Here is a 21,663-nt window from a genome sequence, read left to right on the forward strand (position 1 = left end):
CTGTGAGCCTCTTCTAAGTGGTCCATTATCCTCTGATCACTAGTCAGAAAAGTCATATCTGAACAGGAGTTCGTAGAAACAGTGCTGTGTACCACACCTAACAAAAACCATCCATAATTTCAAATGAGGTACAGATGTGTTCAAAGCCCCATTATAACCACCTTCTTTTCCACAACCAAAACAGATCCGGTTCATTCAGTTTCTTCTCTTACAATTTTCTTTCTAGACTCTTTAGCATCCTTGAAGCTCTCCTAGGGTCATCCAGGTCTATCTCTGTGGTGCTGATTTGAGGACGTCTTTGTCATTGCATGGACCGATGACATATGAATTCACACCATCTTTTAAAATCTAAAAACTTTAACAGGATTGGAAAACAAAAGAACCAAGTGCAACACCTCAGCTATGGTGTAGAGTGGCACCATAACTTCTTTGTTCTTTGACATAAGTATTGTGTTAATACAACATAAAGTGATGTTGGCCATTCAAACTGCAAGGCCACATGGCTTTTTCATGTTCAGTTTGTTATCCACAACAATCCCTAAATCTTCCTGAGAAATGCTGCTGCTGCTACCTAAGATTCTACGTACTCAAGCTTTAGGGCCCTCTTCTTGTGTAGAAAAGGAATAGGGACCTTTGTAAGTAGAAGAGAGTATGAAGTTCCCTGATAAATATCAGGAGCCTCCTTAACAGAGGCAACTAAGACTCTTATGGCCCCATCAAAGAAGAACAAAGTGTATATGGCATAAGTTTTTGTGGACCACAATCTACTTCATCAGATACATGGTAATTGTAAATTGGCAGGCTTTTATACACTTGGTGGTGGGAAAATGTATAAGAGTAGGATCAGAGTAAAACAGAATGCAAAAAGAACAGCTACAATGGCAATTACCTAAAAGCAAAATAATTAGTGAACCATTTACAAGGCTTCTGTGTTTTGGACTTGAGCCTTCTCCTGCTGGGGTCACACACATCCCCATCCTAGATTTGAGTACATCTAGGAGTGAGCAAATCCCCACCCCATTTTGCTCCCCCACCTGTGAGCAACAAAATGAAAGGCATCTCTGCAAATTTACAGAGAGAGGGCAGAATTTGCATGCGCTCGTTGCTGGAGCGCCTCTCGGTTGCCACTGAATGAAAGCCATAATTCCCCTCCCTCCTTTCCTCCAAAAAATTGGCTGTTGGGAGTGGAGTTTCAGTGGTGGTGAGTGCATGTACATTTCACATCACTCTTCAGATATATCAGGGCCCCACTGGAGCTCAGCTTGGAGTGGTTCTCAAATGATAACATTTGTCTCACTACTAGGTACATCCAGTTTTAATATAATGCCTTGAGTACTAAGTGAGTTGAAAGAAATTGGGGGCACTTCACTTGAGTGAATCTGCATATTTGGCCAGTAAATGGGGAGCACTGCTTTCTGAAGCACTGAGGTAGAACAATCAGTCTGGATGTGGAAAAAGAGAGCAGCTCTGAAATATATATGTTGCTGCCCTTTTATTGAGAGAACAACCCTCTCACTTTCTGTTTGCGTGAGCTGTAACTCAGAAATTCAAGGCAGTCTCAGCACAGCTCATTAACACAGGGTCCAAGGAGAAGAGATGGCAGAAATAATGATGTCGTTAAATCAAGCTTTATGAATATGTAACAACACCTTATTTTGCATTATTACAATTGTTACTTAAAACATGCTCTCAGCCTTTGTACCTCTGACTGGTGCTTTCTGAGCTCTGTTTGGAGTCTCTGATGGTGCTGACAAGCTTTAAAGGGGCTTTAGAGGGCCTTTGAGAGATTAGACAGAAAAAACATAGAGAAATGCCTTTTGGATCTGTGTCTGGGGATGTGGGAGGGGGGAGGGGGGAATTAATCAGAAGGGTCGAGGTTAAGCATTCTAAAGGAAAGGAGCTGCCCATTCATAATGTGACTCCTTGCATAAAGGGGAAGGCTCAAGGATTTGTGAATGAGGTTGGAGTTGAGTGTTTGATGGGTACACAGGGCAAGGAAATGGGTTAGCACCAATTGCTAGGGTGGAGGGAGGGGTGGTATTAACAAGCTAAAGGAGTTTTGCTCTTTCGTTGTTAAGGCCTGAGCTTGTGGGAATTAAATCCATAAGGAAAAATCTTTTGACATCAGGAGTCTGCTTTGAGAAATAAAATGAGATGTGGGGATTTGGAAAAGACCGTTTTGCCACAAAATGTGATCGGATGCTTCTAATGTCCTCCCTTCGCCCAGAGAAGGCAAAAGCATGACAGCAGAGGCAGCCATGGTTTAGCATGTGCGGCCTTTGTCTGTCCAGCAGAAAAGAACTGCTACTTTACTTGACAAACCATTTGCACTGTCTCTGTCATACATCCCCGAGAAGCCAGCAGTGAATTACTGTTGGATATTCTAGCAGTAATTTAACACTGAACTACTGCTGGATTGGTGTGAATTCTACGGTGGAATTCTGTATTAAGGAATAGTGCCGGGTGAGATTTCTGGGGCTTCCCACAGATAGATTTAACCAGCAAGGAGTGTTTCTAGGAGGTGGGCAGGAGACATTCTTCTCCAGCTCAGCAGGCTTTCCAAGCCCCCAAACTTTGCTTGGGTGGACTTGTCCAGCATCCTGGGGCAAACCAGCAGTGCCCCAGGGGAAATTGTAGAAGCTACACCAGTGCCTAGAAAGCACTATGGTCCCATCCTGAAGTTGTAGCCTTGAGATGTAGTGATGGCTACTAACCTGGCTGGATTTAAAAGAGGATTAGATAAATTCATGGAGGATAAGGCAGTGAACGGCAGCTAGCCCTTTCCAAGAATGCCTCTGAATGCCAGTTGTTGGAAATCCCAAGTGGGAATATTGCTGTTGTGCTCAGGTCCTGCTTGTGGAATTCCTATAGGCATCCCGTGATAACAGGATTCTGGGCCAGATGGACAATTAACCTGATGCAGCAGCCTCTTACATTACTAAGGAGGGACAAGAGAAGCTGGAAGCTGTCCTGCAGTTACAAGAGGGTGATCTGCTTGTTCTGGAAACTGATTGCATAAATATAATTGAATCTTTTGGAATGGATATAACTTCATATTTAATCCAGATAAGATGGACCTGCATTCTTAGAATCACATATTTGAGAAGTACTGCCTTCCGACATGTCATCTTTAGCCCAGATTTCCCCTATAAATGCAAGAGGAAAAAACCCATGTCCTCCTTTGGTAAATAAAGCAAACTACACCGGCACAATCTAACCTTCGCCTCTCTCTCTCTCTCTCTCTCTCTCTCTCTCTCTTCCAGCTCCACCAGCCCTGAAGTTGTCTGTCAATGAGACCTTGGTGGTGAACCCGGGAGATAATGTCACCATTCAGTGTCTGTTGACTGGTGGGGACCCTTTGCCCCAGGTCGTCTGGTCCCACTCACCTGGCCCTATGCCCCGCAACAGCCTTATCCAAGGGGGAAACCTCACCATCTGGAGCATCCGTGCAGAAGATTCAGGGTATTACAACTGCACAGCCATCAACAACGTGGGAAATCCAGCCAAGAAGACAGTGAACCTTTTGGTGCGATGTACGTGTTTCAGCGGGCTTAGCTGAAGACTGGCTCTGGACGCCCAGTGCACACGCACACACACACACACATGCTGCTTGATTGTAAAAACAAACAAACAAACCTCAAAATGGTTGCAAAAAGATAAAACAAGAAAATCAAGAAAAATTCACAACCACACTTAAAATCTTGCAAAAGTTAAAATACTAAATCAGATCAAAATTACCTCAACTTTCTAAACATAATACTAGCACTATGGGCTAGAGAATAATATTAAATATCGTATTCTATTTCAATTTATTATCTGCCCTTCACCAATTTAACGTTCAATATTAAAAGCAATTAGGCCCAGCACATATTCCAACTTGCCCACAAAACTGTTTCCCCCCACTAAACCATGTCCACTTCCCCCTCACCTTGTGTCCAATGAGATGTCAGGTGTGGATAAGTAAGGACATGGCGAGTAATGAACAATCTGCAGCTTAAAGTGAGCTCCCAGTTGTTCCTTTCCAAGTGGAGCTTACTAACAATGAGCCCCACTAGAATCAGCTGCACTAAAGAGGTCCCCTATTGGGAATCAAGTTGGACAGTATAGTCAGCAAACCCCGCTATGTCCTTTTCCTGCTCTATGCCCCTTTTCAGGTGCACGTTGAATGTAAATCATGCCTGCAACCAGACTTCTCAGGGGCTCAGCTGCCGAGCACTTAAATTGAACCCTTTGAGCTTTGGCAGGTGGCCCACGGGTGTGTGAGAATTATGGTCTGGTTCATGGGCTGGATCCAGTTCCCCACCCCTGCCTTAGAAGGTACATGGTGCCGTTGCATTAAGTGACTATTCACCAGCTTGGCATTTGTGTCTCTTACAGCCATGAGGAATGTTACATTCCAGATCACTCCTGATGTGATCAAAGAGAGCGAGACCATCCAGCTAGGGCAGGACCTGAAGCTCTCATGCCATGTGGATGCTGTCCCCCAAGAGAAGGTTTTCTACTTCTGGTACAAAAATGGGAAGCTGGCCAAGATCTCAGACCGGCTAGTTGTCATCAGGAATGATCCAGAACTTCCTCCGGTGACTAGCAGCCTGGAGATAATTGACCTACGCTTCACTGACTATGGCACGTACCTGTGCGTTGCTTCTTTTCAAGGAGCACCCATTCCTGACCTCAGTGTTGAGGTGAACATTTCTTCAGAAACAGGTGAGCCTTCCACATGGGCCTTCTTCTTGGACTATTGAGGAGGTTGAATTAAGTTAAAGAACTTCATATACCTCAGCAAAATCTTTGTGGAAAATTTTGAAAAAGCAGCCCAAGAATAGGAGTGCAAAGTTTAATCAACTGGTACATTTGCTTTAATCGCTTGGCACATGCATAGGCACACAGAAACAAATGAACATATCTTCCATTGGAGGAGCTGCGATTGATAAGTGCACCACAATGAAGTTCTTCCTCCCCTTTCCAAATCTGATTAAAAAGGTCCTTAAAGAAGGCTTTCCACCCAGTCTGTGTCCAAAGGTAGCAAGTGGGTCTAGTCACTTCATATTTCTAAGTGAAACCATTGTGGAATAAGTATGTGTGCAGTACACATTCCTGTATAAGATGATCTTGGTAAATTGTGGCCTCACTTGTGGGATTGTACTTCTTCAAATAAAAAGTGAGGGACCACCTGTCTGGATGCTTCCCCGTGTTTTGAGTTGTTGTTTTTTAAGTCTGCATATAGAACAATAACATCTCAAGGAGAAGACTTTTAGACTAGGCTAGATTTTGCTATGCAGATTGGCTCTGAGAGACCTAAAAAGAGAGAATCTGATTACATTCTTCCCCGGGGTTATATCTCTCAATGTTGTAGCTGAGAGGGGCAAAGCATTTGGGCAGCTGGAGTACAGGGCATTTTGAAGCATCTTTACTACCAAGGCCATCATTTGCACATTATGGAAATTAGAGCTGGATGCTCCAGAGAGAACTTCCATATCAGGATCCTTGGCAGTCCTTTCCTTCTCTCTAACACAGGGAAACGAAGAGGTGGCCTTAAATTCTCCTTTATGTGCTCTTTAAGAAACGTTGAATGATTGCATTGAACGGCAGCTCTTTCCTCTCATGGCCAGTGGACCACAATGGTGGGCTGGGAAGAGGGAAGCAGTTCTGTGTTCCCTGTCTCTCTGGCTTCATCCCACAAGTGAGGCCACAGCTTAGCAAGATGGCCATCCACAGTAGGAGGCCCTGGAGAGACAGCTTTAATTAAAAACTCCACAGATGTAATTTACACGTTTTCCCCTTGGAGAAAATTGTCTCCTGCCAGGTGAGCGTGTGCCAGCGGTGCTGAGCTGGAAGGGTGCAGCTCCGTCTTCGCACCGTAGAGAAGAGGATCTGATGAGATTCCTCAACCCACGGGAGACCTGCAAATTGAAAATTCACCTCCTTATTGCCTGGCAAAGTTGCCGCTGGAGATACTGGCGGCTGGAGCCAGCCTAAATATACTCTTAAGGCAGCTATGTACTCCTTTTGTGTGTTATTAAAATAATCACACTCTCCCTTGCCCTATTATACGTGGGTCACACTGAGCCATCCCTGGGCAGTGCAGGTTAAAATGACTTCAGGACTTCTGAGTTTCATCTAAGGAGGAATAATACAAGCCCTCTGGCACATGAAAGCATCAGTGTACTGCATATGGAAACAAAAGAGGCAGCTGGAGGAAGGAAATTTTAGAGAAGGAGGAGACATTTCTTTCTGTGATCTTCAGCTGTTCCATCCCTGGGCTTGGCAAAACTTGGCTTTTACAGAGGTAGAGGACTCAGGCAGCAGAGATGAATCCCAAGTTTCATCTTGATGGCAGGGGTCAGAAATCTGTAGCCCCACCACCCCACCCCACCCCCAAAAGTTGCTGGACTACCTGTCCCACTAACCCTGACCTTTGGCCATGCTGGCTACTGCTGATGGCAGTTGATGTCCAACAACATCTGGAACCTCCAAGGTTCCTTCAAACGCTGGGATTCTGTGAAAGCAGTATATAAGTACAGCAAGTACTGATTTTTAAGAACATTTCCAAACTAAGGTGGATTCTGAGTAAAACCTAGCAGAAAAAGGAAAACTCCTCCCTATGACTGGCAAAAGCCAGATATTTGCGAAATAAGGAATTGTGTGCATTTACTAGATAATTTAGTCAGGTTAAAGGATTTAACCTCTACTCCTCTGGGAGCTCAGATTTCAGCGACCCTTAACAAAGGATTTGGATTTTATTTTTTTATCACCACCACCTTATTGCAATGCACCCATTTAACCAACTCCTAAGTATTTTTGTTGTGCTAAGCAAGCGAGGTGCAGCACAGTGTGTGAATGGTCCTTTCTTGTCGTCTTCTCCCATTAGTGCCTCCATCCATCATGGTGCCCAAAGGTCAGTCCACCATCACTGTGCGCGAAGGCTCTAGGGCAGAGTTGCAGTGCGAAGTCCGGGGGAAGCCCAAGCCTCCCATCCTTTGGTCCAGAGTAGATAAGGAGGCTCCTATGCCCTCAGGTGCCATGACAGTGGAGACAAGCGACGGGAAGCTGCATTTGGAGAAAGTCACCCGAGAACTGAGTGGGACTTACAAGTGCCAGACAGCCAGGTACAATGGCTTCAACATTAGACCCCGGGAAGCCCTGGTGCAGCTCAATGTACAGTGTGAGTACAGCTGTAGAATTTCATTGCTCTTTGCTTCTATGCTAGTGTGCATCAGTGTTCTAGTTGCTTCGGAGGTGAAAGTGCATGCCTCTAGGAAGAGCATCTCTTGTTGGACCTAGTTGTTCTCTGTTTTCCCTTGGAATAACAAAATCCACATGCATGAAGAGTGCAACTGAGATACTACAACTTGAAAGAACCTACATATTTGAAAGATGGTGAAATGATGTGCTTTCCATCATTTCACCAATAATTGAATTAACTCTTCCGGAACTGAAGCTGTCTGCCAGTTCCAATCTCCTTGCTTGGACTCTTTTGGCAAGAAAGAATTGCTGTCTCTTCCCACCTCCGTTTCTTTTTTTACTCCTTGGGTTCATTGGTGTGTCACAAATGACTGACTTAAGTATTAGGATGTGAGCAGGTGGCTTTTATTATTAGTATTGTTGGCTAGGATTGCTGTGACTTATTTGCAATTGGATGTGCAACTCTGACTTTTTTCTTGTTGGCCTTGTGATGCCCTCTTGTTCCATAATAAGATTCTAAACAGAAACCCTTGAAAACCATGACTACCTAGGTGAAGTTTTGCTGTACTTCACTTAAATAGGGAGAACATATGAATTGATTGTATTTTGTAAACCCAGATAAGAAGTTGGGTTAACCCTGTTTCTGTGGTCCTTCTCATGCCCATCTTCACACTACAGTGAACATGACAAACTGCAAACCATGTGCTCTGTTTACATTCACAAGTCATGGATGTTTTAATTTCAGGACTGTTTCAAAAATAAGACTTCCTTTTATATTTTGGTGTATTGTGAGGCAGCAAGCAGATAGACTCTCATCTGGGAGCATAATTTTAGCAGCATTCCAATGTTGGGTCAATGACAGAGTCTGAAAGGCGTTTATTGGAGTCTGGTCAGATACAGTGTAAGGCCAGTTTGCCCATGATGAGAGGAGATATTTAATCTCTGTGCTCTGGAAAGATGCCACTCAGTTACTCTCTATGACCTTGGATGACCCAAGTTATTTGGGAGTCAGCCAGAAGGCAATGTGATTCCAAATATGTTGCCTTCTGGCTGGCCCAAAACCAACTCACATCGGACATGGATCAGTCACAGCTGTAGCAAAGCAATATGTTTGGTGTGTGTGTATTTTAAGGATGGATCTTTCCCTAGCGTTCATAGTGTAGCAGCTTTCTTGATAGCATATGTGAATAATGCGCTCTTTGCAGGTGATCAAATGCTGAACCGGGCAGAATTTTTAATACCTGAGACAGGATGAAAGCAATTTGGCTCTTTCATTCTCCAGGTCTGGGATGAAGTCATTGCTTGATGTTATTAATGGGAGTGGTGAATTGAAGGCATGTGGTGATAACTCTTTTTGCAAAGGTAGCCTCCCATCAGGAGAATTTCAGGACCATATTTCCTGTGGAATGTAGGTGGCTTTGGGAATGAGAAGCTGGCAGGTGTGGGATTAAGAGAGAGAATGTTAATTTGCACCATCAGGCACCATCCCTGGGCTGCTGTCACCAAATAGCATGCTTACAGCACACACAGCATCGCTTATTAGAACCAGCCGTTCTTTCTATGCACTCCCCCTTTCTCCTGCAGAAATAAAGAAATCTGTACTGAAAACCTGGACAGAGCCGAGCATATGCCCTCAATTTTGTTGTCTAAATCTCCCTGAAAAGCAATATCACAGAGCAAACAACTCAAGGTGCAGTTTAAAGATGCTAGGTTCAAATTACAATTGGATCCTGATGAGCATATCTCCACACACACACACCCACCCTCCACACACAAATATAATATTACCCGAGTGAATCAAGAAGAAGAAGAAGAAAGCATACACGAAATGCAACACAGGCCTTGTGCTAGCATAACCCTTGCTCCCTGCAAGCCATGCTTTTCAACTCAGGACCCAGCCTTTGAAAACAGGCCCTTGTTCCCCTTCCCTTCTCCTCTCTTTCATGCGATACTTGCTTCCTGTTGTTAAGCATGGTTTCACAACAAGAACAGAAGAAGAGCCTGCTGGATCAGGCCAATGGCCCATCTAGTCCAGCATCCTGTTCTCACAGTGGCCAACCAGTGTGGAAACCCCACAAGCAGGACCCCAGCACAACAAGAGCACTCTGTCCTTCATTTCTCAGCAACTGGAGGGGCAGCCATTGATTGCCTTATCCTCCGTGAATTTGTATAATCCTCCTTAAAAGCCACCCAAGTTGGTGGTCATCACTGCCTTGGGTGCTTCATTGGGTGTCCATGAGTTCCACGAGGGAACTTTGCCCATGCCATTTGCAAATTTATTAACTTAAATTATACCACTTCTTTCGCACCTTTTATTTAAACTGAAAAGTCCCAAATGCTGCAAACTTTCCTCATAGGGCAGTCGCTCTGTCCCCTTGATCCCCTTGATTGACCTTTTCTGAAACTCTTCCAACTCTACAGTGTCCTTTTTGAGATCAGGTGACCAGGACTTTACACAGCATTCCAAATGTGGTTGCACCATAGATTTGCATGGTAGCATTATGATATCAGCAGTCTTATTTACAACCCCTAGGATGGGATTTCAAAGCTGTCACACATTGTACAAAGAGGGAAGATGAAAGGAGTGTGTTCTCAAGGCTGGTTTCCAATCTACAAACAGGGAACCAACGTTGTGTTTCTACCAGATCACAGAATTGAGGCACCCTTAATAAGGGATGGTTCAAATTATCATTTTAAGGTTCATTTTGGTGGAACTATCGCAAACAGAATTTATCAGCTCATGAGTGGATTGTACAGTGCGGTGTTTTCAATGGGCCTTTGAACTGCAGCTTATTATACCCCTACTCAAAACTTGTTCCAGAAAGTTTCCAGGGATCTCGTGGCGAGTTGTGATTCAAAGATGTATTTATTGAAAGAATCCCAGGATAGGTTTGCCATACCTTTGATCTCATTGCATTGCAAACGAACTGAAATGGCTGTATGAACTCGCATGCAGATTTTGGTCATTTCAGGGAAGGGCAAGCCATCGTACCCCTGCACAGGCTTGGTCAAGAGACCTTGGAGTTCCTTCTTTAGGACCATCTGCTGGGTCATTTTCCGAATCTTTCTGATCTTTAAAAGAGAGCCTCATTATTTGGAAAGCGCCGCAACACTCGGGGTCACCTCCATGCCCTCGTTGCTGGCCCCTCTCCTTCTCATGTGGGGAGTGAGGCATTATAGACGGGTGCGTGCATGTGCTCCACTTAATTGAGCCACTGCTCTCCAGCACGAGCAGCTCATTAGCTTTATGACTTGCCCTGGAATTCTAATCTTGTCGGAAATGGGAATCGTGTGGTTGCTGAAGGCTCTCTGATGAGAGCGCAAATTTTTCCTCCGCTTGTTCTTTCCAACTGAGAATCTGCTCTGATGATGAGTGTGTGTTATAGGTGTATATTTGTGCCTGTGCACGCTTGTGACTTGCTTTTGAACTGGCTCTCTTGGGGGAAAGTGAATTCTGGGTGATAATTTGGTTGTTTTGCTGATTTGTTCCAAAGCTAAAGTTGCAAAAAAAGAGAGAGGGGGGGGAAAATCAATACGGCAGATCTGATTAGATGTCAGAACCGGTTTCTCTGTTTGTTTTTTCTTCTTCTTTTCCTTTCCACCCACCAATATATAGTTTTGTATCGTGGCACACAAAGCTCTGAAATTAGCTTTGCTAGCGATACTGCTACACTGGGAAGTGGGGGTGGGAGTGGGGCAGAGGCTTACAAACTTCTAATCTCTTGGAGATGGTTATTTGTCATCCATGTGTTTTGAAAATAGGAATAAATCACTGCACGCTACTTACAGGAATGAGCTAATGGTAAAATGTTCAGACTTTAGTTATGGTGGGGGTTTTTAGGTGCACATCTAGGAATTTTTATTTTAATGTGTCTACCTAACAGTGGAAAATCCAAATGGGGCAAACGTGTTTCCAAGTATTTTTAAATATTCTTGTATTCATCAGAGATATAATGAGGTATGATTAAGGGAGTTGGGTATATTTAGCCTGGAAAAGAAAAGACTGGGATGTGATGTGATAGCCACCTTCAAATTTCTGAAAGGCTGTCACATGGAAGATGGAGCAAGCTAGTTTTCTGCTGCTCTGGAGGGTCGGACCAAACCAATGGATTCAAATTACAGAGAGAGAGAGAGAGAGAGAGAGAGTAAGACGAACTTTCTGACAGTAAAAGCTGTTCAGTCATGGAACGAATTACCTCAGAAAGTTGTTTTTGAAGATTTTAAACAGAGGTTGGATGGTGCTCTGTCAGGCATGCTTTAGCTGCGATTCCTGCATTACAAGAGACTGGACTAGATGACCCTTGGGATCCCTTTTAACTCTACAGGCCCTGCTCCTGCCTCTAACCAGCTGACCCAGGGCAGGGCCTGACAAGTTTTATAAGAACTTCTGCTGCTGCTGCTGCTCAGCAGAGAGGGTTCCTTCTTTTAAATTCTTTTTTATAGCCTTTTAAATTCTTTCTTTTTTTTTTTTTTAAAGTGTTTTAACAGTTTTTAAATGAGTTGTAAGGGCATTATGTGGGATGTGCCTGGGAGGAGAGGAGTGCCAGGCAAAAACCAGTTCCTTTTTAACCAGGCTTTTGATTGACATCCTATGCTCTTTTAAAATGTGGCTTTTTTGGAGGGGGTGTTATTGGTTTTTGTTTTTGTTTTCATTTTGATTATATATTTTGTGGTTTGATATTTTGATTTTGTTCTGTGAACCGCCCTGAGACCTCTGGGTATATAAATTCAATAATAATAATAATAATAATAATAATAATAATACGTACAATTCTTTTAAAAATATCTTTATTAATTTAAAATAAATACATTTATGAAGAAACAGACATACATACAAGTAAACAAACATACAAACAAACAACAGAAAAATCAAACAAACCACCACACTATAAGATACAAGAAGATTAATATAATTATCATCATATATACTCCTGATACTGAACACAATTATAAAACTTATAGAGAAGAAATTTAAAACTGACTTCCAATTAATCTCACTGTACCACCGTGCAGTTTCTGTTCTCATCCTGAAACAACGTTCTTAACCAGAGGTACTATTTCTGGGCTAGTGGAGTCTGTAACCTGAAGCCTCTGTAACCCAAGGTAACACTGTAGGCATAAGGTGATCCTTTTAAGTAGACAGGTCCTTTCTTTAGGGCGGGTTTTTGATGCCTGCATTTTGCAGCTTGGATTCCCAACTCTAGAAAGCTCTTCCCCCTATAGCAGCACCGTGCATCTTTCAAAACCATGCTTCTTTCCATCCTGGCTTGCCTCAGAGACTCTCAGATAAAAGATTTCCTGAATTTCATGGGGCTGGCTCAGAGCACCCAACATCTGCAAACCACACAGAGGAAAAGGTCCTCCCCAATCCTCCAATCCTAATGATAAATTGGGATCAGCATGGCTATCACAATCCAAATTAAATATATAATGTTGTTTCCTTTATTCTTCATAATATATACACAACTCCATGGGTGGTGGTATCGAAAACTGTTGCTTTTAGTTTGGGATGCATTTTCCTTCATTCTAGAATAACTTATATGGATTACTTTCCCCCCTGATTTGTCTACCTGCTATAAACCTTTAAGGATTGTTATAAGTTGTTATAGGGTATTGGGTGGATCCAGACTAAATTAGTTGAACTGACGTCCTGTTGAAATCAGTGGGATGAGTCATGACTTAATTTAAGTTACGTTGATTTTAGTGGAAGGCAAGTACAACTAACTTAGTTTGGTTCTCATCCAATCCTCTTAATCCGCTAGTTAATTTTAATAACTTTTTAAGGCCGCAATCCAATAACACACTTACCTGGGAGTAAGACCTATTGCACAACAGGATTCACCTCTGAGCAAACAGATATAGGAATGTAAGTTAGGGTAATTTACGGAAGGTATTTTACATCTGGTAATTTTCAGTTTGTATCAGAAATTTTTCAGATGTCTTGGAAAGTGATCCAATTTAGCATGTTTATTTTTCTTGTATTTAGGAAGCTGCTAAAAACATTGAAATTGCGAAACTTGCCTAATATTTCTTTGCAGTTGTCATCCATTCATTGTTACCAATGAAGCTTTGTGAACTTTTATGCGAAATAATTATGCACTGGAAAACCCACTGATTCCCTCTGCAGATTAAACGTCATAAGATTATTCTAGTTCAAGTTTTTACTACTTCTTCTTTTTTTTAAGTGTATAAAGAAAGCGCAAAGCAATGGAAAGAGAAGTCTCAATCCACATTTTAATCCTCATTTTAAATTTAACCTACTTTGCTGCTTTGTGTCTCACAAACTGCAAACAACTTGGGGGGGGGGGAGGCAAAATCCAGGGCAACCTCATACCCTCCCTTGTCTGTCTGTCTGTCTGTCTGTCTCTTTCTATCTGTCTTTCTCTGCTATACAGTTTTCTGTAATCTCCTTTACACAGTAGATCACACAATCATCAGCAATACATGAAATTGCTGTATAGATTCAGCTTGAGTGTAGGCCTCTAAGATGACATGCCTGAGTCAGCATCTTGACCGAAAACAGAGTAGCAAATCTTCCAGTCTAAAGCATTTCCTCCCTGCATTGAGACAGGGAGTTGCATACATCCAGTCTCTTCTAAGTTCCTGGATCAGAGCGGTCATCTTCTCCCCACTTTCTAACTTATAACAGCAGTCAGGGTGAGAAGAAGCTGAAACCAAACATTAGGCAAAATTGAAATTTCTCTTATATCAAAACATCTGTAGGAGTTTTAGAGAGGTTAAAAGAATTAAAGGGCGTCTTCAGACATCCTTTGTATTGCACATTCATAATTATTTGTGCTCATGATATTATTGGGGCAGTGACATATGATCCCACTTTCTGCTTGTGCCTGCAAAGTTTGGGGGGTGGTCATACTGCTTCATTTCCAACCAGTGCATATCCTGTAAATTCCTATTGAAATCCTGCAACTTTTCACACCACATATGTTCTGCTTTACATTTGTTCGGCTTTTCTTGTGCTATAGCTCCTCCGGACAGCAATACAGTAGTAGCATCAGGGAAGCACCCCAGAACAAAACAAAGCAGCATAAATCTACCAACAATGCACTATCATCAAGAACATGGTGCAAAAAAACACCCACAATAAAACACCAGTTGTGGGAAGGGGGCTTGGTAAGATTAACAAGATGGCTTGGGGTGTGTATGCGAGATGGCATTCTCTTATCTTTGAGTGAACATTTGTTCAGTCTGACAAATACCTCTACAGCTGCATATGCTAAGGTTGCCAGATTTTTTTCAATGAATCCGGGGACACTTATTGTTCGCTACGTATATGTGAATGCCGAGAAAGCTGTAAATCCAGGGAGTGTCCCCGGGAAACGGAGGCATCTGGTAACCTTAGTATATGCTGTTCTCTGGGGTCCTAGGAGAAAAGTGGAGTGGTTAGTGTCAAAGTAGGACTGGGGAGAGATCTATGTTCAAATCCCCACTCAGCCACGATGCTCAGGGGATGACTTTGGGCTTCTCCAGCCCAACCCAAGGTTGTTATTGTGTTGGGTGGGGGAAGAAAACTAGGTATGCCTACTTGAGGTCCTTGGAGGGAAAGGTAGGACATACTGTAAATACAATAAATAAATTCAACTTACAGCAGAAAAGGCATCAGAGAAGTACTATGGTCTCTTTCTTCTGTTGCTTAAATGAAGGAGGGGCTGGATAATAACAAGTAGCTGAACAAGGAAAGACCTGTGAATGTTGAACCCAGCTTGATATGCTTGAAGATGCATTGCACTCCCTGTGCTATAATTTCCCCATCTTTAAAGTGGAGATAAGTCTGACCCTTCCCACCAGAGGTTTCTGAGACTTAATTAGTGGTTTCAGAGCACTTTGAAATCCTTTAATAAAAGGCACACTAGATGAGGCAAGGTTTATTATTATTATAAACACCATCTACCAGACGCCTCAGGTCATGGAGTCACAAGTGAAATTAAACGCATCAGCCACCATGATGCATATTAAAACTTGTGGCAGGCAGGTGAGATTAGAAAGGTTTTTGAGGCCAGCCTGCAACGTTTCAGTTTTGGAAATCGTCCCCATGGAAGGAGGCGAGAGGCCGACAGATGGCAGATAAACAGGATCTGGACTAGTCTATGCAGTGCATTTTATAGCCTATGAGATACTGACTGCGAACAGCATCCCTGTCTGGCATGCACTGTTCGAGTTGGTGAGCTCCTGCAGGGCCACTTCTGCAAAAACGGCTCACAATTGCACGGTAACGTAATTCCAGGATGCATTATACATGGTCAGATGTGAATGTGTTTGTCTGTTTATTTGAACAATTCGCTTATATACCGCCTTTCTGCCAAGGCACTCAAGGTGGCTGTAAAAGAACGTCTTGCAATTTAATTTAAATGATACAAAAGAGAAAAGCAAGGCAGGAAAGGAAAACAAACAGATTTGGGTATTGTGACCACTGCATGAGACAGGTTGAGAAAGGGGGGAGCCAGAGGGCTTTTGGTCCTAGCCAAGCAGAAGCGGGCCGGGGGGGGGGGGGGGACCTAGCTCTCACACCTCTCCTTTTGAGGTGATTATGGCATGGTGATTATGAGGAGAATCCGAATGACAGCTGGTCCCAGTTAAAGAAGTGCTGGCTCATGGTTTCATTTCTCCTTCATATACAGCTAGTTGGAATGTTCAGGTTGCCATGCCCATGATCTCATAATGCAGCCAAGGACACATTCCGGGGGGGGGGGTTGCAATCAGAGTGCTGTGTAATCCTGAGCCAAAATATACCAATTGGTGACTTAATAAAGAACGTTTTGAAGACCTAGACCACTGTTGCAGAAGCAGCTATCAACTGAATTTAAAAATAGCTACTTCTCTTATTGGACACAAATACATTATCTGAGAACAGCCAAATTCTTCAAAGATCCATAGAAACTGTAGAGCCGCAGACAGCCTAGAGATCATTTATTCCAAGGATGACAACATGGTTCCCCCCCTGTATGTTGCTGGACTATAATTCCCATCAGCCCCAGCCAGTATAGCAAGTGGCACAGAGGATGGGAGTTGTAGTCCAAGGGCATCACATTGGGCCCTCCAATTTATTCCACCTCTGTACTTAACTGTGTGTCAGAAACAGAGAGCAAAAGCAAGGTACCTCATGCTAGTGGCAGTTGCTTGTTACAGGATATGTTTGATAAATACACACCCAGATAATTTAAGCCTGCACTTATTGCAGAAAAAGTTGAGAAAAATACTGACTTCACAAGGGTTTCCCCACTCCCATTCATCTGCAAAACAAATGTTAAATAGCTTTGCGTAGTTAAATAATCATACTGTACTAACAAATTGAAAGTCTCTTTCTCAGCCAGTGAATGCTTTACAATTCCAAATATGTGACCACACTAGTTAAACTTTGAAGACTTTTCCGCATAACCTCTGACAGCATACTACAATTTCATTTTAGCCATTATGCATTTCCCCCCCAGTGACAACAGCATGATAGCCCATATCACAGCAGAGGCGAATAGCCTTCTACCCAGAGGAAACTGATATGATGCTGCTTGCATTTTTGGGAAGGAAAAGGCTAGATATGCACTCCTCCACAGGAGCAGCAGTGTGTGTCCAGAAAGCTTTTTCAAACCCCTAATAAAAGGTTCACATTATGGCTCTGGCATTGCTGAGGTGAAAACACTGCTGGTTTTTCAGAGAGGAAGTAAACTCTGGTCTGTCACCTCAATGCCAAAACAGACCTTCCTCTATTTTTATTCCAAGGTCCCTCAAAGCTGCATAGGAAGAGTCCTTACAGGAAAGAGTGATTTATATCTATGAACTTTTGAGAGAGTGATTGCATCATAAGTAAAGAAGATTTCACCCCATACCTGAATTATGGTGCAGCACTGTGATGCAAATGTCATCGGAATCAATTCTGATGCCAGTTTTGTGCCTATTTATCCTTTTGCATAGAGGCTAACCTGTTTGCTCCTCTGCAGAGGAGCATTGCTAGCAGATGATATCACATGGGATAATGATGTGAGAGGAAGGCATTGATGTGAGAGGAAGGCATCCAGTTCTGACATCATAGGTTGTGGTGTTTTTCAACTCCAAGCATGCCTGGAGCAGACCATTTGGATTCCTTCCAATCGGGATTCAGGCCTCACCATGGGACTGAAACTGTCTTGGTCGCGCTGGTCAATGATCTCCGGCGAGCTAGGGACAAAGATGAGAGCTGTTTCCTAGTTCTGCTGGATCTCTCAGTGGCTTTTGATACCATCGGCCATAACATCCTTCTGGACCGTCTAGAGGGACTGGGAGCTGGGGGCACTGTACAGTGGTTCCGCTCCTTCCTCCTGGGCCGTGTCCAGAAAGTGGGGGGGGGATGAGTGTTCAGACCCCATGGCTCTCACTTGTGGGGTGCTTCAGGGTTCCGTCCTCTCCCCCGTGCTCTTTAACATCTACATGAAGCCGCTGGGAGAGATCATCAGGGGGTGTGGGCTGGGTGTTCATCAATATGTGGATGATACCTAGCTCTACCTCTCTTTTAAATCAGAACCAGTGAAGTTGGTAAAGGTCCTGTGTGAGTGTCTGGAGGTGGTTGGAGGATGGATGGCGGCTAATGGCTTGAGGTTGAATCCTGACAATACAGAAGTACTGTTCTTGGGGGACAGGGGGCGGGCTGGCGTGGAGGATTCCCTGGTCCTGAATGGGGTAACTGTGCCCCTGAAGGACCAGGTGCACAGCCTGGGAGTCATTTTGGACTCACAGCTGTCCATGGAGGCGCAGGTTAATTCTGTGTCCAGGGCAGCTGTCTACCAGCTCCATCTGGTACGCAGGCTGAGACCCTACCTGCCCGTGGACTGCCTCGCCAGAGTGGTGCATGCTCTGGTTATCTCTGCAATGCGCTCTACGTGGGGTTACCTTTGAAGGTGACCATATAACCCCGATCCTGAGAGATCTGCATTGGCTCCCAGTACGTTTCTGAGCACAATTCAAAGTGTTGGTGCTGACTTTTAAAGCACTAAACAGCCTTGGTCCTGTATACCTGAAGGAGTGTGTCAACCCCCATCGTTCGGCCTGGACACTGAGGTCCTTCTGGCAGTTCCCTCGCTGCGAGAAGTGAGATTAACAGGGAACCAGGCAGAGGGCCTTCTCGGTAGTGGTGCCTGCCCTGTGGAACTCCCTCCCAGCAGATGTCAAGGCAATAAGCAACTATTTTACTTTTAGAAGACATCTGAAGGCAGCCCTGTTTATGGAAGTTTTTAATGTTTAATGCTGTATTGTGTTTTTAATATTCGGTTAGGAGCGGCCCAAAGTGGTGGGGAAACCTAGCCAGATGAGCGGGGTATATTATTATTATATAGTTATGGTTCATGGGGCAGTAAAACCACACACATGAGGAACAGTAAGCATCCAATGAAAATAACAAAAAGAAGACCAGTCTCAAAAATGCTGAAGAGTCATTCACTTTTTCTCAATTTCCAATTTGTTTCAGCCCAAATTATCCTTCCTTGGGGACTTTTCTATTAAAAAAATAAAAGGACAATTAATAAGCCATGCTTAAAACATATAAATACATAACAAAATCACGCATTTGCTTAAAACAAATATTTGCTCTGTTTCCAGTCTTTTTCTGTAGATAAAACAGTTTGCGGGAGTGATCACAGTAATATGTGTTGGAAAGGAAGAAGTCAAAGGACTGGAGGAGAAATAGTAAGGCCCAGAAGAAGCAACAGGTGGAGATCAGCGATGTCTGTGTCTGTTAAAAAAAGAAAGCAATGCATGTCTGCCTGGCTCTTGGCATATGAAAAGTTTTTGGTATGTGCCTTCATGGCTTAAAGGCTTTGGCCATCCCTGCTGTAGGTCACTAGTGCATGAAGGTTGATCTTCCTTTGCAGCAGATAAGTCTCTTTAGAAGACCATTCCTCTGCAAATGTTATTCTGGCTTGCGAACAAATGTTTAATCTCCTTTGGTATCTGGCTGAGCAGTTTGCAGTGTTGTACGTCAGGCAAATAATAGTCTCCATCAATTTAACCTGTTATCTGTGCAGCAAACATAAGACCAGGAATGGCGTATGTGGAAGGGACAGTAAATAAGCATGACGGATCAGTGGATCTACATCACTGGAAATGGAAATGCACTAAATTCTGCTTTGGCTTGCAATTGAAGCCATCTCTCAGCTGCCGGAGTTTTACGGGTGCTCTGTCTCTTTTGAAAGCGAGAGTGTAGCTATTAATTGCTCTGTTAATATTCTCATGAGTCTTTCTGGCAGAGAGCCTTGCCACAACACTTAAGTTGACGCTGCCTGGGAAATTTCAAACTTTTATTGATGCTAGTTCAGGAGGAAGGAGACCACTGCTGTGCTCCGGGATGTACTGTGAGTGCTGAGCTGTTGAGACATACATCCAGCGCAGAGGTGGCTCCTTTTGCTCACTAGTCTTGTCAAAGGGAGCATTTGGAACAGGGAGCTTAAGAATTTAGACTTGGGAGGAATTTAGATAGATGGGTAGATATTTATTTTCATCTTGTCTCCCTTCCTTGGGCTATTAAGGATAGATTCAGAAGATCGGGAGTTGCACAAGTAGCTAGCTGCTTAATAACTTTCTGCATGGGAAGGGGATTGTCTGTAGCCCAGTATTATCTTCTACAGACTCTCGCAAATTAGGTAAGTAAAAGGGTAGTAATGCTGAATGGAGTGGTAATGAGAACTGCAGGCCACTGGCGCTGTTAACGGCACAGGGAAGCAGGCTATGCACTTTCAAGTGTCTTCTCTGTGACTGACGGTTGTTTGAATCCATGCAGGAGATGTGTGGCAGGGCTTGATTTAGCCATCAGAGAAAGTCAGCTGTACAATGGATCCCCCGCAAGAATGAAATGATTTGGGCGCTCTCTAGCATAGTGGATAGGCTCATTTTGCTAGCTACGGTGGACTCGTTTAAAATCTCCCAAGAAAAGGGTGGTCATTCCCTCCCTATAAGGCAAGGGACTATGGGGAATTTGAATATACTGGTTGCCCATCATGAAAAACTGAATGTTTTTCGCAGATGATTGTGAATCTATAAGCAGAATATGACTCTTGAGATGACAGGGTTACATCTTAGACTGTGGTTTGGAACTGGGTCATTATGCTCATTAATCTGTCGCTGGGAGTGTAATGAAACACTTTCTTTCTGTTCTTTTCTTCAAGTCTTTGTTCCTTAGGAACATTGGTTCCCAAGGCCCTAAAAGCACCCCCATAATAGGCCACAAGTGATGGCCACCTTAAAATACACCTCATTTCTGCGTATTTCCAGTAATTACATTGTGCCCATTTTAAAGCAGAAGGTGTACATTCCAGCTTATATAATTAAAGATTTGTTAACTGTTTCCTTTCAAAACCCTGGAAAACTGTAGTGTGTGTGTGTGTGTGTGTGTGTGTGTGTGTGTGTGTGTGTAAACACATGTTCTTAGTGTGATAATGGATCAAGGTGCAGCCAGAGGTCGCAGCCCACAAGGGCTAATTCACCACCCACTTACATGGATGGAAACATAAGCAAAGCTGTTTGTGGTTTAGTTTTGTAACTATGACTCTCACTGAGAACAGTGTGGGACCAAATTCACCAAAACAAGTTGACTCAAAGTAGCTGCTTGAAATCCAATTCGTGTATAGGCTGTTCCATCTGGCAAGCTATTTGTGCGTAGCTGCTCATCACGATGCACTTTACCACACCAAAGCTATTTTAATTGTGGTTATGAGTTTAAATTTTTAGAACAGATTTTTCTAAATATGTGGCTTACATATATATAATATGCGGCAGTGGAGGCTGTACAATGAAGCTATGCAAATGCTCACATTTCTACCAAAGTCTGGCACACATCTCCACCTGTATTATCCCTGCTTTCATACCTTGAACTTCTACAATTCCTCCACCTCCTCCAAACTCGGCTCAGTTTGACAGGGCTCATGAATTCTCAACAAGTTCTGGCGGGATTCCAGAACTGCCTTTTTTCCTCTCAGAGAAGGGGGCAGTGTCACAGAAGCCCTTTCCTTCAGATAACCCCCAACCTACCTCCAAGATACGTCTTTAGAATATTAACGAAAATTATTGGAAGGGTATACATGATGAGATTTTATTCAGGGAAACACCTCTTGGGACAATCCTTGTGATGAACAGAAACCCTAATAGGAAGCTACAAATGCAGAGTTATTTTTGAATTCTAATGAGCCATGACCGCTTGTGACCCACAGTTCTGGAGCTTCACCAATTACTGTTGCCCAAAGGGAGATTGTTTGCATAAGAATTATATTGCAGAATGTTTATGGATTCTCTTACATGTATAATATTCTGAATCTCTCTCCTCTGAGTCCTGGCTATTGTGCAAGGAAGCTAAGAATTTCAGCTGTTCTCAGAGAACCCAACTTAGAAAAGTTTATAGGAATTCCTTTCAAGTTCCATTTAGAACGGCATGCAGTACTTTTCCTTTGATGGTGTGTGTGTGTGTGTGTGTGTGTGTGTGTGTGTGTGTGTGTAAATATTGACACC

The 21,663-nt window shown here is 43.3% G+C and overlaps 1 protein-coding gene across 4 annotated transcripts in view; it reads left to right on the plus strand.

The window, feature by feature from the left end:
* The window catches only part of MDGA1 (MAM domain containing glycosylphosphatidylinositol anchor 1), a 241,749-nt gene that overhangs the window by 104,404 nt on the left and 115,682 nt on the right, over window positions 1-21,663 (plus strand). For all 4 annotated transcript variants that reach the window (XR_013392171.1, XM_028724382.2, XM_028724381.2 and 1 more), the window contains exons 6-8: window positions 3,264-3,533; window positions 4,378-4,707; window positions 6,872-7,165. Coding sequence is in view for 3 of the 4 variants with exons in the window: in XM_028724382.2 (XP_028580215.2) it covers window positions 3,264-3,533; window positions 4,378-4,707; window positions 6,872-7,165 (894 nt within the window). In the remaining variant the exon portion in view is untranslated. The remainder of the gene's footprint in view (window positions 1-3,263; window positions 3,534-4,377; window positions 4,708-6,871; window positions 7,166-21,663) is intronic.

This window comes from Podarcis muralis, chromosome 3 (genome assembly GCF_964188315.1).
Source record: "Podarcis muralis chromosome 3, rPodMur119.hap1.1, whole genome shotgun sequence".
NCBI lineage: Eukaryota > Metazoa > Chordata > Lepidosauria > Squamata > Lacertidae > Podarcis > Podarcis muralis.